Source organism: Protopterus annectens, chromosome 9.part0 (assembly GCF_019279795.1).
Source record: "Protopterus annectens isolate FY-2018-M chromosome 9.part0, PAN1.0, whole genome shotgun sequence".
Lineage (NCBI taxonomy): Eukaryota > Metazoa > Chordata > Ceratodontiformes > Protopteridae > Protopterus > Protopterus annectens.
The window spans coordinates 320,189,716-320,205,853 of record NC_056743.1 but is presented as its reverse complement, the minus strand read 5'-3'; the positions used below and the strand labels follow the sequence as shown (position 1 = coordinate 320,205,853).

Here is a 16,138-nt window from a genome sequence, read left to right as displayed (position 1 = left end):
ACTTAAATAGTAATTAAATTTAATTTCTAAAACAACGCTTTGTATTCAATAAAACTAAAAACTTAGCTTGACAGCAGGCTTGACATGGCTTTACGGCTACACGGCAAACAAGATCTGAGATAATATGGGGAAGGACAATGTGGGTAAAAGCTTAGCTCGAGAGTTTTTTGGCTGGCGCAAGCTTGCTACAAGGCTGACTCGGTTCCGAGGATGGAACAGACACCCATGAATAAGGAAAAAATGAAGATTAACAACATCAGACCAATTACTTTGAGGTGAGAAACAGGATCAGAACTGCCAACACATAGTAAGGCTTTATTAAGTTTAATGTTAAAGGCTGCCAAAAAAGTCTTACTAGAATATGGAAATCAAAATCTTTACCAGCTGTAACTGTAGTAGTGACTATTGTAAAGGAGATAACAGGGGCAATCTTTAGAAAAAGGGAACAAATTACATAAAAATAAATGAAACTTGTGGGAACATTAAATGCAAAATGATGTTTAAGGGATAGCAGGAATTGAACGATTTATATAATGCTGAGGTGAATAATCGTTAAAAAAGAAAACATGCAATGTAAATGCATAAATATGACAACTGTTAATATGGTTTGCATCATTTTCTACTAATGTATGTGTACCTATGTCTTAAGTGATAATTTAATACAAGTGTCAAAAATGAATACATCGTTAGCAAATTCAGCTTTGCTCCCTTACTTTTAACTTTCTGGAAATCGGCAGTATATCATTAAAACAATTTACAAAATTGCTCTAGCATTACCTAGCAGCAACTGCAAATAAGGAAGGAGAAAACAGTAAAATAAACATACCTTGGGCCATTTTTCTGTGCCCACCTTGCTTTCATAGCGAACTTTTGTTCCTCTGGCATCAGTGAATTCCAAGTAATCGTACCTGGTCATTAAAGAGCAGTATAAAAATGTGAGGTTCCCCAAAGTTCTTAAATATGTGCAATTTTTATTAGCAGAAAGTTTACCTCTCAACTACATAGATAACTGATGGTTTCTGACAGTTTAGACAAATGCAAACCCGCCTACATGTCTTCTAAAAACAACATTAAAAACACCAATATCACATCTACTGTAACAACATTTTTTTCTACATTGGTAAAATTTGTTAATTGTGGCGTGTGTGTGCATGTGATGAGGCAGAGTGAATGAGTGAGTGTTAGATTAACAGCTAAGTAAGGGGACCCCTTTAGTAAGGAAATACGGGTGGAGCTTGGCAAGGATTTTAAGGGCCCTAGGGCCACTTACCCTAGAAATGTTCTAAGAGCTTCAGATCCTACGGATGTATCTGTAGTGTGCCTAAGTGTCTTATGCAGTGGTAGCATTACAAAACACAATTTTCTTAGGTGAAGTCAGGAATTGGAGTTAGAGGGCAGAGGCATGGTAAGGCTAAGCATGCATTAGTAATGATAAGCAGAAGCCTTCCTGTCCATCTTTTATAATGCACTCTAACCCCTGCCCCTAACTCCAATGCTTCTCCTTACCATTAAACGAAAATCTCTGCAACAGTTCCATTATTCACAAAAAGAATGTCTTAAGAAAGTCCTTTTTTGGAAGAATTTCCTTCCTCCTGCTTCTTCATGTGCTCCCTAACCAGTGCCCCATGTCCATCAACAGGTCTACTAGTCACCTCCTTAACCTACTTGAACTAAGTATGTAGGGGTTGGGCCAAAGAAAAACTTGAGATTAGCACGGGGGGTCTGATAATTCACATATGCTGGGATTTTCTTTTTCTACTTTACACACTTTCCCTGTTACTTCTCTCCTTTTGGCCACTTGAGGTAGTTCTTAGGTGCAGACAGGCAATGGAGACATGTGACAAATGACTTTGTTTCTGCAACAACTCAGCATTATCCCAACCCTTTTCCTCCACTACACACATGCATCCCTAGCATGATATCTATAGCATCCACCAAGGATATACACACACAAACATTTTATTATATATATATATATATACATATATATGTGTGTGTGTGTGCACACACACACACACACACACACACACACACACACACACTATTTATATATATATATATATATATATATATATATATCTACGGGTCGTAGTCTGAATATCGAAAGTACGTCTTAACAAAATGTAACTGAGCGAATACACTTTACCAAAAGTGCATTTTATCAAAATGCACTTTTGCAAAAAAAAAATTAGAAAAAAAAAAAAAAAAACAACACGCACTTTGCATGTAGACTTAGTTGTACATCAACATGTAGTGTTGATTGTACAACTAAGCAAACAGTTGCATAGATCGTGGTACAGCGGGAATAAGGCAATATTCCCTTTTGCTCACTGTAGTGCTGTCTCGGACTGAGAATATTAAAGTAGGGGGTTGCAAGGGGGCTTGACCACATGTATAAACGTGAGTAGTGTTTTATTTGTGTGGATTTTTTGACGTTTTTCTTTACGCAAAAGTGCATTTTCGATAAAATCCACTTTTTGTGAAAGTGAGTTAGCTCATGTAAATTTCGCTGAAACGTACATTCGATGTTACAACACAGATCCATACACACACACAAATGTATATATAAAAATACACACACACACACACATATATATATATATTATATATACATACATACATGTACGCACATTATATATATAAATATACACACACATATACTCATGTACACAGAAAACCCTCTCCTCCTCCCACATAACACAAATACTTGCGAGAGATGCAGCTATTTAGCCAAACTGGAGGCTGAGCTCTCTCAACTCAGGACTGGCAAGACCAGACAGGAGGAGAAGGCAACTACACACACCACAAAACCAGCCTCACATAATGCTACCACACCACTGAATCAAACACATAAACACACAAAGACATACTCGGAGGCTCTGAATAAAAATTTACCTAAACAGCAGAGGCCTCCAAAGCAGACACCCAAACAACTGCTACCTCAAGACACCCCACAAGCAACACATAAACCACAAAAGCAGTGTGCAAAGCAGTCACAGCCCTTAAGGCCAAATACAACACCAAATATACTTGTCATAGGTGACTCCATAGTCAGATACACTGACGTCCCACTCACCAGGCTGAACAAGGAGAGGGTCACAGTAAGCTGCCTATCAGGCGCTAGAATCCACCACATAACACAAGCACTCTGGTCACTCCACGGCAAGTACAAATATGACACAGTCATTGTCCATGCTGGTGTGAACGACCTGAGATGTACCTCCCTGGACTACATGAAAAGAGACATAGAGGAGCTCTCTGATTATGTAGCCCAGGCAGGTATGACCCTGACCCTGAGCAGTATCCTTCCTTCACCAAGAATGATGCCACAATATAGAGACAAGATGATCAGCTTTAACAATTGGCTTAATGTCTGGTGTCATTCAAAGGGATCCAGTGTCTGTCTGCCTGGGATGACATGCTTGACAAGCCACGCTGCTTCGCAAGGGACGGCTTGCACCTGTCACCCTGGGATTCGGATATTGGCTAAGGCTCTTGCCACCCCCATAGTGCCTTTTTTAGGCAAGGCTCAAATTCTAAACCTACCACCCTAGAAAACAAAAATGGGAAGAAACTGAGGGTAATGCTACTCAATGCCAGAAGTCTAAATCTCAAAATGCACGCACTCGAGGCCCTTCTCAGTATGGAGAACATCGATGTCTGTGCTGTAACTGAAACCTGGTTCAAGGCTCCTGAGAGCACCCCGGCACTATTAGGTTTTACCTCATATCATGCGTTCCGGCCCCAAAACCCGGACCACACCACAAAAGGGGGGGGGGGTGTATCCATATTCATAAATGATACCCACACCTCCAGGTTTGGTGGCAACGCATGAAGCTTCGGAAACCATCCAGGTGCAACTAACCATAGGCAAAAAGTACAGTTTTGTACCTACCATAAATGTAGATGTTCGAAGATCCACATTGCTGCAGTCATAACCTGTGGGTAGTCTGCTGTCCTCGGTCGGCCCGAATACCAAAGTGTTAGGCTGGCGTCGGTCATGGTCGCTCAGATCTAACTTCAGTACGCCGTGGTACTAAAGCGCATGACCGACGCCATATCCTCAGTCTTTCTTGCCCCAGATGTCAGAAGGCCTTAAAAAGAAAGGCCATAGCCAAAAATGGAAAAACACCCAATCACCCATGTAGAAACAATATTTACAACACAAACCACACAACCACCCCAAACTACAGAGGGGAAGGAGGGAGGGTAAATTGGACTGCAGCAATGTGGATCTTCGAACATCTACATTTATGGTAGGTACAAAACTGTACTATGTTCTTCATCTCAAATTGCTGCAGTCATAACCTGTGGGTAGAATCCCAAAGCAAAGGTAAAGGGAGGTTGGCAAAATCATAAAGCATTGGGAGCTGCTAACATGCCCTGTAAAACTGCAGTGGCAAACCCAGCCCTAGATTTGGAATAAAGAGGGAGATGGTAATGTTTAGAAAAAGTGTGCACTGAACTCCAAGTAGCTGCCTCCAAAATATCTTTAGTAGCTACTCCCCTTAAGAAAGCAGTAGAAGTGGCAGTCGCCCTAGTGGAATGAGGTCTGATTCCAGCCGGAACCTCCTTACCATGATGAGAATAACAAAAAGCAATACAATGGGCCAATCCACTTAGAAATAGTTTGTTTTGAAACAGGTTTCCCCTGAGAACCCAAAGCAAAAGAAATAAACAACTGTTGAGACTGCCTGAACCCTTTGGTTCTGCTCAAATAATAACGCAACTGCCTGTGAATATCCAAAGAGTGTAAAATTTTTTCCCCCTTATTTTGGGGATCAGCATAAAATGTAGGCAAATGAATAGATTGGTTTAATGCCACATTAGAAACAACCTTAGGCATAAAAGTAGGGTTAGTACGCAGGAGACCCTATCCTTATGAAATATCAAGAAGGGTTCAACTGCCATTAGAGCCTGTAATTCAGATACCCTTCTAGCAGATGTAATGGCCAACAAAAAAGCAGTCTTCCAAGACAAAAACTTCAACTCCGTAGTAGCTGCAGGTTCAAAAGGAGGTAAAGTGAGCTTTTCCAACACAAAATTGAGATCCCAGGAAGGAGTAGGAGCTCTACGTGGGGGTCTTATGTTTTTTGCCCCTCTAAGAAATTGCTTAAACAAAGGGTGAGAGAATAAAGGAGGGTCACAGTCATAGTGAGCAGAAATGGCTGCAGCATGAACTTTTACAGAGGAGAAAGACAAACCCTTGTATGATAATTCTGTAAGATACTGAAGTGAAACACTCAAGTTAGGCACAGAGACATCAAAGCTCTTTGTTTTGCTCCAAAGAAAAAATCTCCTCCATTTATCAGCATAAACTTTCCTGGTACTAGGCCGTCTGGCCTCCAAAATGACATTCAAAACTTGTTGAGGAAGCTGCGACCCCCCAGGGTCTAAAACAGAATATGCCAAGCTGTCAGATGCAGGGACTGTATCCTGACATTGTGGAAATGATTGCTTGCCTGGGACAAAAGGTGTGGAACTGATGGCAAAGGCCAAGGAGGCTCCCGTACTAAACTCCTCAGCAGAGGGTACCAGTGCTGACGTGGCCAATCTGGAGCTATTAGAATCATGCAAGGCTTGTCCTGTCTGACCTTCAAGAGCACCTTGGGAAGAAGAGGCAGAGGAGGAAAGGCATAGACGTGAAGGTTGTTCCAACTGAATGATAGAGCATCCACTTTCCAAGCTTTTGGGTGAAACAGCTTTGTGCAAAACTTTGGCAGTTGGAAATTTAGTGGAGAAGCGAACAGATCTATGTCTGGAGTTCCCCAAGCCACCGTCAACTGTTGAAATACATGAGGATCCAGTTTCCATTCGTGGGGATCCACCATCTGTCTGCTCAAAACATCTGCTAAGGAGTTCTGTGCTCCCGGCAGAAACCTTGCCTGAAGAGTGAGGTGCAAACTGAGAGCAGTCTCCCACAAAATCATAGCTTGTCTGCAAAGAGGGTGAATGGGTTCCCCTTGCTTGTTGATGTACCACATGACTGTTGTGTTGTCTGTTTGAATCAACACCTGTCCTGGTTGAAGTAGATCCTTGAAGGCCATCAGGGCAAATTGGACTGCTAACACCTCCTTCATGTTGATATGCAAATGTTGTAGTCTGGGAGGCCACGTGTCTTGAACCCATTTCCCATTGAAGTGTGCTCCCCAAGCCATGTCTGAGGCATCTGTCGTTAAGATCTGACTCGCCTCTGGTCGGGTCACAGAGAGTCCCTTGTTTAGGTGACATTCCTGAGCCCACCACAAGAATTCCCTTTGGATGCAAGGTATTATCTAAATGACAGTGTCCAAATCGTGGCAGTGTTGAGTCCATACGCTTTTGAGATACCATTGTAGCTTCCTCATATGCAGTTTGGCATTGGGAAGCACCAGAATACAAGATGCCATGAACCCCAAGGCCTGAAGGACTGTCCTTGCAGTCAGCCTGGACCGTAGAGATAATTGCTGGAAGTAAAGGGCAAGATTTCTTTGTTTGTCCGGGGTCAAAAACGCCATCTGAGAGGCTGTGTTCAGTCTCACGCCCAGAAAGCACATGTCCTGAGAGGGTACTAGACTGGACTTTGTTTCGTTCACAGAATACCCTAGGCGCCTTAACACTGTCATAACATACTGAAGATGGTGAAGTAAATCGACTTTGTCTTGAGCAAGAATCAGGCAATCGTCCAAATAAGGATAAATTTGTATTCCCCTTAGTCTTAAGAAGGCTATCACCGGAGCCAGGACTTTTGTGAACACCCTGGGTGCAGTAGATAAGCCAAAGGGCAATGCAGAGAACTGATAATGAAAAGTGCCAGCCCGAAAACGCAGGAACCTCCTGCAGCTGGGCCTGATAGGAATGTGAAGATAAGCCTCTTTGAGATCCAGAGTTACCATCCAGTGATCTTTGCCCAGCAGAGGCAGAAGCTGTTGCAAAGTTAACATCTTGAATTTGGGAATGTCCAGGTATGTGTTGAGAATAGACAAGTCCAGAATTGGCCTCCAAGTGTTTCCTTTCTTTGGTACCAAAAACAGGCGAGAATAAAATCCTAGGCCCACTTCTGACGGAGGGACCCCCTGGATAGCCCCCATTTTTAAAAGTAAAGAAATCTGTTTGTGAGCCTCCAACTTTTGCTGAGGAGGAACATCTGGCATGCCTTTGAAAGGAGGCAAGGTGTGAAAATAAAACTTGTAGCCTCGGTCTATAATGTCCAACACCCATTTGTCCTGGGTGACTAAAAGCCAATTTTGCCTGAAAAGAGCCAACTTTCCTCCCAGAGGAGCTGCCAGACAGGAGGGATCTGGCAGCTGGAGATACAGGTCATTGGGTCTGTTTACGAAAAGGCTGACCCCTGCCCTCACCTGAAGATTGTGCAGCGGAACTCCACGTCCTAGGCCTGAAAGAACCCTGAGCATGAGCTCTGCCCCTACCACGTCTAGATCTGCCCCTAGACTGTAAATCAGAAGAAGGATAAGCCCATCCCTTAGTAGGCCAATTCCTGCTAAACTTAGGGGGCTGCACCTGTAAAAAATCCTTAACTGTCTGCATAGACTTAGCTTTGTCTTCCATTTTCTTCAAAACTGACTCCACAGGAGAACCAAACAGAACTTCAGATTGAAGGGGAGCATCCAAAATTTGAGCTTTAACATGCTCTGACAAGTTCTGATCCTTAAGCCAGGCATGCCTACGAATAACTGATCCAGTGGCAGCCACCCTGGAAGAAGCCTGAAGAGCATCAAAACCACACTGCAAAGAATGCTTACCCACCTGATCAGAGGCATGAACTAAATCCTGCAATTCCTTACACTCTATGCCCTCTGCCAAAGCATCTACCTTAGATTTTAACTGACTTAGGAGAAAATTCTGGTACTTCAGCATATGAAACTGGCAATTCAAAGCCCTCATTGCTAGAGTGGAAGAGGTATACACTTTTTTACCCCACCTATCCAAAGCTCTAGAATCTTTATCCATAGGAACTGGATTCTTTAGAACAGAAGCCCTGACACCCTTAGGTCCCTGGCTAATAGTTTCCTGGTCAGCTCTTGGGCTCTTATACAAATATTTATGAGCCTCTGGCACTCTGTAATACCTGTCTGGCTTGACCGGGGCAGGAGGCAAAGAATCAGGATTAAGGGAAGCTTCAGAGAAAACATCCTGAACAACATCCAAAACAGGGGGTATAGCCAAGGGCCTATGCTGTGGTAAAAACAAAAATTCCCTAAGTCTCTTTCGAGAATCTGAGAAATCCTGACCTTCCAACTGAAAATGCTCCCTCATGGAATGCAGGGTTTCAGAAAAAGAAAAATCCTCTGGAGGGGAAGCAGAAGGACTAGAATCCTCTGCATCTGAATCAGAATAAGGAGGAAAATCCTGAATGTCTTCAGCCGAAGACTCTGAGTAATCTGAGGAATGCTCCAATCCTTCCACCTCTGGCTCCACCCTAGGCCTCTTATCTGGAGGGGGCAAAGAACCCCTGATTAAGGTAATCAAATCCTCTGCCATTTTCAGCATATGCTTTTTAGGTACAGAACCTGCAGAACTAGGGCTGACGCCAGAGGAAGACAAACCAGGCCTGACCTTGGAAGGTACTTTAGAGACAGAAGTAGAAGGCCTAACCACCTTATGCAAAAAAGGGACAACAGAGACCTGAGAGGCCCCCTCAGCCTGACCCGACTCCTGAGAGGCCACATCCTGCAAAATTAAAGGCTCCCCCTGAGACTCAGCTGAAACCCGGCTGGATCCACAGATTCCACCGTAGTTTCTAAAGAACCGGCGTCTGTAACGGACGACTCATCCTGCTTGGACTTTAACGATTTTTCCGTACGCTTCTTAGCAGTAGCGGGCGTCGGAGGATCCGACGGCATATTGTAGTTACACTGCTTACTGAAGACAAGCCTAGCACAATCTAACCTGCGTTTAATGGTGCGCTTATTAAATCTAGCACAAAAACGACACCCGACTACGTCGTGCTCAGGCCCCAAGCAAGGAATACAGAGAGAGTGGTAATCCCTATGAGGTATCTGTTTCCCACAAGAAATACAATTATTCACTTTTTCTGACATCCGGATTAAACTGAGGCAAGAAAAGACAAAAATATTCCCCAACGGGGTACTTAGCCCAACTTGGTCTTCGGTCTGAAACTCAGAATACGAAAATTTCAGGACGCCAAATGGCACTTGCAAATGCTGCTTCTGCTTCGGACCATGCGGCAAGAAAGACTGAGGATATGGCGTCGGTCATGCGCTTTAGTACCACGGCGTACTGACGTCAGATCTGAGCGACCATGACCGACGCCAGCCTAACACTTTGGTATTCGGGCCGACCGAGGACAGCAGACTACCCACAGGTTACGACTGCAGCAATGTGAGATGAAGAACATCTGCTCTACAAATTGTAGCATGCTACAGGCCAGCCTCTCAAACTCAGGAACCCCACACAGCCTTCCTGAAGACACTGGAGGGTATAAATGTATCTCCAAACACCATCATATTGGGTGACTTCAACTACCCGAATATAGACTGGGAACATTACACAAGCCCTAACTTTCTAGCCCAACGGTTCCTGGAGTTCATAAATTCAAATGCCATGGAACAGCTAGTCACTGTTCCCACGAGAGGAGAAAATATACTAGATCTCATTATCACAAACATGGGGACAAAATGCTCCACACCGGAAGTATATCCCTCATTGGTGAGATCTGATCATAAACTAATCTCACTGGAAATCCACATCCCGCCCACCCCAAACAAAAAGACCACAGTGAAGAACTTCTCTAAAGCAAACTTCACACTACTCAAGACTGGTGTGGTATCCTTCAAGGCCCTTGAGCCAGTGGAAACCACAATCCAAGCTGCGGAAGCCCTTACAAATGCCTTCTATGAACACCTCCAGGACTGCATGGATCAGGCAATCCCAAATAAAACCAAGACTCTTTCCACAAAGGGGAAACGTCCAGACTGGTGGACCCCAGCCATTAACAAACTTTACAATAAGAGGAGAAAGCTATTACATGATAGAACAAAATCCATAAAAGGAAGTCACCCTGATCATTATTAGTAAAAAATACGAGCACTCATAAAATCAACTAAGGCCAATTTTGAGAGAAAAATTGCCATGGATTCAAAGGACAATCATAAGGCCTTTTTCAGCTATGTTAGGAACCTGGGTGGAAACTCCCAGATATGCTCAGAATTAGTTCAAAATGATACAAAAATCACTGAACCCACAGACATTGCCAACATACTGGCAGACAGGTTCAGTGCAAACTTCACCCCTAAAGGAGAGATAACTATCCCAGCAGAGTGTAGCCTCCCAGACATCTCAAATGCGCAGGTGAAAGCTGCTCTCTCTAAAGCTAAAAATACAGCATCAATGGGACCGGATGGTGTCCCTGGCTGTGTGCTACACGAGCTAAATGAGGAATTAAACCCGCACATAAGGCAGCTGTTTAATCTCAGCCTTACTACAGGATACGTACCCAAGGAGTGGCGTACAGCAACTGTGGTCCCACTCCACAAAGGCGGTGCCTCTACGGACCCTGGTAATTACCGCCCCATAAGCTTAACAAGTCTAGTCTGCAAAGCTATGGAGAGGATCATAATGGAGCTCATAAACAAAGATATAGGGGACTTGCAGACATTGGACCCGACCCAATTTGGCTTCGTCAAGGGCAGATCATGCCTTTTGAACTTGGTCGACTTCTTCGAAACAGTCACCAAGGCCATTGATGAGGGAAAGGCAGTCCATACAGCCTACCTTGACCTTGCAAAGGTTTCCGACACAATACCCACTCGGTATTGTAGAAAAACTACCAGCTTAAATGTAAACCCATATGTCACAAGATGGGTTGCAAACTGGCTTAAGGACAGAACCCACAGGGTTAGAGTTGCTGGCGCTATGTCAGACGCCAAGCCGGTCACGAGTGGCGTCCCACAGGGCTCGGTCCTTGGCCCCCTATTGTTCGGCATCTACTTCTCAGAAGTACAGGCCAACATGGGAGGACTTTGGCTGACAAAGTTTGCAGACGACTGCAAACTGGGCGCCATAGTGGAAAGTGCATCGGACACGGATATCCTTCAGAAGGGACTCACGGAAACAGATAGCTGGTGCCAGAGCCATGGCCTGAAGTTAAACACCAAAAAATGTATAGTCATACCCTTCGGGAAAAACAAGGTAACCCCAAGCTACCATATAGGTGGCAATCCACTAAGCACAGAAGAGGTTATCAGGGACCTGGGGACCCAGGTTGACAGTGGCCTTTCTTTTGACACTCACGTTGCTAAAGTGGGTAGAAAGACCTTCTACATTGCCCGCCTGATCATGAAGGGATTCACATCCAGATCTAGTGAGGTCATTGTTCCCCTGTACTCTTCACTTATCAGACCAATGATCGAGTACAATGCCCCATTCGGGATGCATCTCACCCGACATCTGCAGCAATTGGAGAGACCCCAAAAGTTCCTCGCCAAAAGGATAAAGGGACTCCAAAATCTGTCATATGCTGCCAGATTGAAGAAACTCCAGCTCTATTCAGTTGCATACTGTATGCTCAGAGGTGACATGTGCCTGACATACAAGGCCATGTCCAACCCGGAATTAATGGACATGCTCCACCTCAAAAAATCCAAATCCACCAAAACCACTAGAGCAAGCGACTTAAACCTTAGCACGGATATAAATAGGACGTGCTGGAGGGATAGATTTATCACTCAGAGACTCCCTATGCTGTGGAATAAAATCCCGATCCATGTGAAGCAGAGCACCTCGCTGGCTCTGTTCAAGAGAAATCTTGACCTGTGGATGGGAGATCGTAGGTTTATCCCGGGAATCATCTGTGTGGCACTGCTGGACAGAGGCACAACAAACTAATGGGCACAGTATTTTTTCATATAAGGGGTGGCGTAAGCCACAAAAATTTGGGCTAGGCTTATAAATGCCTTAGGGCAGATAGCCTAGTATAAACCTATGAACCTATGTATATACACACACACACACATATATATATATATATATATATATATATATATATACACACACACATACACTACAGAAAACTTCCGAACTGTTAAAAACAAAAACAAAAAAACAATGAATAGACGCTGAGCCAGAACTGTTATTTGCTGAGCGCTTTCATTCGCTTTATTGATAACAATCGAACTTTATCAGAGCAAAATGTAATGATTTTACAGTAATGTGTGAGCTTTAAATAGTCTAACTGGTATAAACAATGCTTCACTATGATTGGCAGATAGACTACGCTAACACAGTAGTATTTGGACTACTGAGAGACACTGCTGTAAAACAAAAGGTTTTATCAGCTAACATCCTGCCATTACAGGGCATGCCGTAACTTTTTAATTGTACCACTTTAATGCACATTTAATGCTGAGATTCTCGTTGAGCCCTGGTGGGGTATCTGCTTCAAGGAGGAGTTGCCATCATAATTCCTTCAGCTCCAGGAGTGTGTTGCAATCTCCAAATAACTGCCGGACCTGTTCTAACACTAGAAATTTAAAACGGGTGAAGCAGTTTCAGCTCGTGGCATATCTGCTTAATGCATTGTAACTGTCATTATGCCTGATGGCTGCAAGGTGTTCCCTTCACCCTGTCTGAGAGCTTTCTAATTGTTTTTCCAATGTAGAAGGAAAAACACTGATCACAGTAGGCTGCATAGACTAGAAAAGTTGAGTGGCAGTCGTGCTGGGCTTTGAACTGCACCGTGATGTTGCAGTGCTGAAAAGTGTAGGATGTGCCTGAGTGAATGAAAGGGCAGACTACACAATGCTTGCAAGGGCCCATAACGTTTGGGTTTTGTGGGTTAGCAGGCTCATGGGGGCCTGTGCCATTCTGAAGTATGGGGGTCTCTTTCCTTTCAAAGGTATGTTTGAGCGTTCTGGTCTTCTTGTATGAGAAGACAGGCTCATTACCCACTATCTGGCGGGTGTTGTGGTCCACTCTTATGATGTTCCAGTTTTTGCCAATGATATCCCTAATGGGTTGCATATCTTGGCTGATGGGGATGGGGAAAAGTACAGTTTTGTACCTACCATAAATGTAGATGTTCGAGGATTCCATTGCTGCAGTCCTGACTATTGGGTATAGTCCGCGTCCCAGTCGGCCCGAATACCAGAGTATAAGGCTGACGTCGGTCAGGGCGCGTGGACTGGCGTCAGCACGTCCAGGGTACTAATGCGCATGACCGACGTCATATCCTCAGTCTTTTCTTGCCCCAGATGTCAGAAGACCCAAAAGACAAGTCCCAAAACAACCTGCACCAAAAACATGTATAATATATACAACAATATATGTATATAAAAATATAAGCATGTAAACTCACCTACACAACCACTAAACACAGAGGGAAGGAGGGAGGGTAAATTGGACTGCAGCAATGGAATCCTCGAACATCTACATTTATGGTAGGTACAAAACTGTACTATGTTCTTCGTCTTCCATTGCTGCAGTCCTGACTATTGGGTAGAATCCCAAAGCAGAGGTAAGGGAGGCTGGCAAATTATAAAGTAGTAGGAGCTGACAACATGCCTTGTAAAACAGCTGTGGCAAAACCAGCCCTAGTCTTAGAGTATATAGGAAGGTGATAATGCCTAGAGAAAGTATGCACTGAACTCCAAGTAGCTGCTTCCAGAATATCCTTAGTTGCCACCCCCCTTAGAAATGCTGTTGAAGTGGCAGTAGCCCTAGTGGAATGAGGCCTAATCCCAGCTGGTATCTCCTTGCCATGATGGGAATAACAAAATGCAATGCAAAAGCCAATCCACCTAGAAATAGTTTGTTTTGACACAGGCTTGCCCTGTGAACTCAAAGCAAAAGAAACAAGTAACTGCTGAGACTGCCTAAAATCCTTAGTCCTGCTCAAATAATAAGCCAATTGCCTGTGTACATCTAAAGTGTGCAATATCTTTTCCCCTTTATTTTGAGGATCTGCAAACATCGTAGGCAAATGAATAGTTTGGTTTAAAGCCACACTAGAAACCACCTTAGGCATAAAGGAAGGATTAGTACGTAATGATACCCTGTCCTTATGGAAAATCAAAAAGGCTCTACTGCCATAAGGGCCTGCAACTCAGACACCCTTCTTGCAGAAGTAATAGCCAACAGAAAAGCAGTCTTCCATGACAAATATTTCAATTCAGCAGTAGCTGCAGGCTCAAAAGGTTGTAGAGTAAGTTTTTCCAACACAAAATTGAGATCCCAAGCAGGAGTAGGAGCTCTCACGTGGGGGTCTTATATTCTTTGCCCTCTAAGAAACTGCTTGAACAAAGGATGCGAAAACAAAGGTGGGTCACAATCATAGTGAGCTGAAATTGCTGCAGCATGAATCTTTATGGAAGAGAAGGACAATCCTTTGTCCAATAATTCAGTAAGATATTGAAGAGCCACACTCAAATTAGGCTCTGAAATCTCCAAATTCTTTGCTGTACTCCAAAATAAAAATCTCTTCCAGTTTTCTGCGTACACTCTCCTTGTACTAGGCCTTCTAGCTTCCATAATCACATTTAAAACTTGTTGAGGAAGTTGAGACCTGCTGTGTTTCAACACAGAATATGCCAGGCTGTTAGATGAAGAGAGTGAAGCTTGACATTGAGCAGATGACCGTCCGTCTGAGATAACAGATGAGGAATCAGAGGTAAAGGCCATGGAGGCTTCTTTACCAGACTCCGTAGTAGTGGGTACCAGTGTTGCCGAGGCCAATCTGGAGCTATCAAAATCATCCTTGGCCTGTCTTGTCTGACCTTTAATAGTACCTTTGGAAGAAGCGGTAGAGGTGGAAAGGCATACACATGAAGGTTTTTCCAACTGAAAGACAGAGCATCCACTTTCCAAGCTGTGTGATGAAACCCCTTTGTGCAATACTTTGGCAGCTGGTGGTTTAGTGGAGAAGCGAACAGATCTATGTCTGGAGTTCCCCATGACACTGTCAGTTTCTGAAATACATGAAGATCCAGTTTCCACTCGTGGGGATCCATGATTTGTCTGCTTAACACATCTGCTAAGGAGTTCTGTGCTCCTGGCAGAAACCTTCCCTGAAGAGTTAGTTGCAAGCTTAGCGCAGTCTCCCATAAAATCATTGCTTGCCTGCATAGAGGATAAGAATGTGTTCCCCTTGCTTGTTGATGTACCACATGACAGTTGTGTTGTCTGTTAGAATCAACACCTGCCCTGGAAGCAGTAACTCCTTGAAAGCCATTAATGCAAACTGGACTGCTAACATCTCCTTCATGTTGATATGTAGATGCTGTAGTCTGGCAGGCCACTTGTCTTGTATCCACTTTCCATTTAGATGAGCTCCCCAAGCAATGTCCGAGGCATCTGTCGTTAGAATCTGACTTGCCTCTGGCGGGTCACAGAGAGTCCCTTGTTTAGGTGACATTCCTGAGCCCACCACAAAAATTCCTTTTGAATGCAAGGTATTATTTGAATGACAGTGTCCAAATCCTGGCAGTGCTGTGTCCATACATTTTTGAGATACCATTGTAGCTTCCTCATATGCAGTTTGGCATTGGGAAGCACCAGAATACAAGATGCCATGAACCCTAATGCTTGAAGGACTGTCCTTGCAGTCAGCACGGACTGATGAGATAGTTGATGGAAGTAAAGTGACAGACTCTTTTGTTTGTCCGGGGTTAAAAGGCCATCTGGGCTGCTGTATTCAGTCTTACACCCAGAAAGCACATGTCTTGAGAGGGTACTAGACTGGACTTTATTTCGTTCACAGAATACCCTAGGCATCTTAGCACTGCTATAACATATTCCAGATGCTGTAGTAGGTCTTCCTTTTCTTGAGCCAGAATCAGGCAGTCGATCAAGTAAGGATATATTTGAATTCCTTGAAGCCTGAAGTAAGCTATCACTGGAGCCAGAACCTTTGTGAATACTCTGGGCAGTAGATAAGCCAAAGGGCAATGCAGAGAACTGATAATGAGAATTTCCAGCTCGAAACGCAGATACTTTCTGCAACTTAGCCTTATAGGCACATGAAGGTAAGCTTCCTTGAGATCTAAAGTTACCATCCAGTGATCTTTGCCCAGCAGAGGTAAAAGCTGTTGTAACGTCAACATCTTGAACTTGGGAATGTCCAAAAACGTGTTGAGAAGAGATAAATCCAAAATTGGTCTCCACGTGTTCCCCTTCTTTGGTA

General features: G+C 43.8%; 1 protein-coding gene across 1 annotated transcript in view; it reads right to left on the bottom strand.

The window, feature by feature from the left end:
- Window positions 1-16,138, bottom strand: part of ZZEF1 (zinc finger ZZ-type and EF-hand domain containing 1) — a gene marked incomplete in the record, with an annotated part of 3,903,331 nt that overhangs the window by 2,380,728 nt on the left and 1,506,465 nt on the right. The window contains 1 exon segment of the mRNA XM_044082903.1: window positions 827-908. Within this exon segment, the coding sequence (XP_043938838.1) occupies window positions 827-908 (82 nt within the window).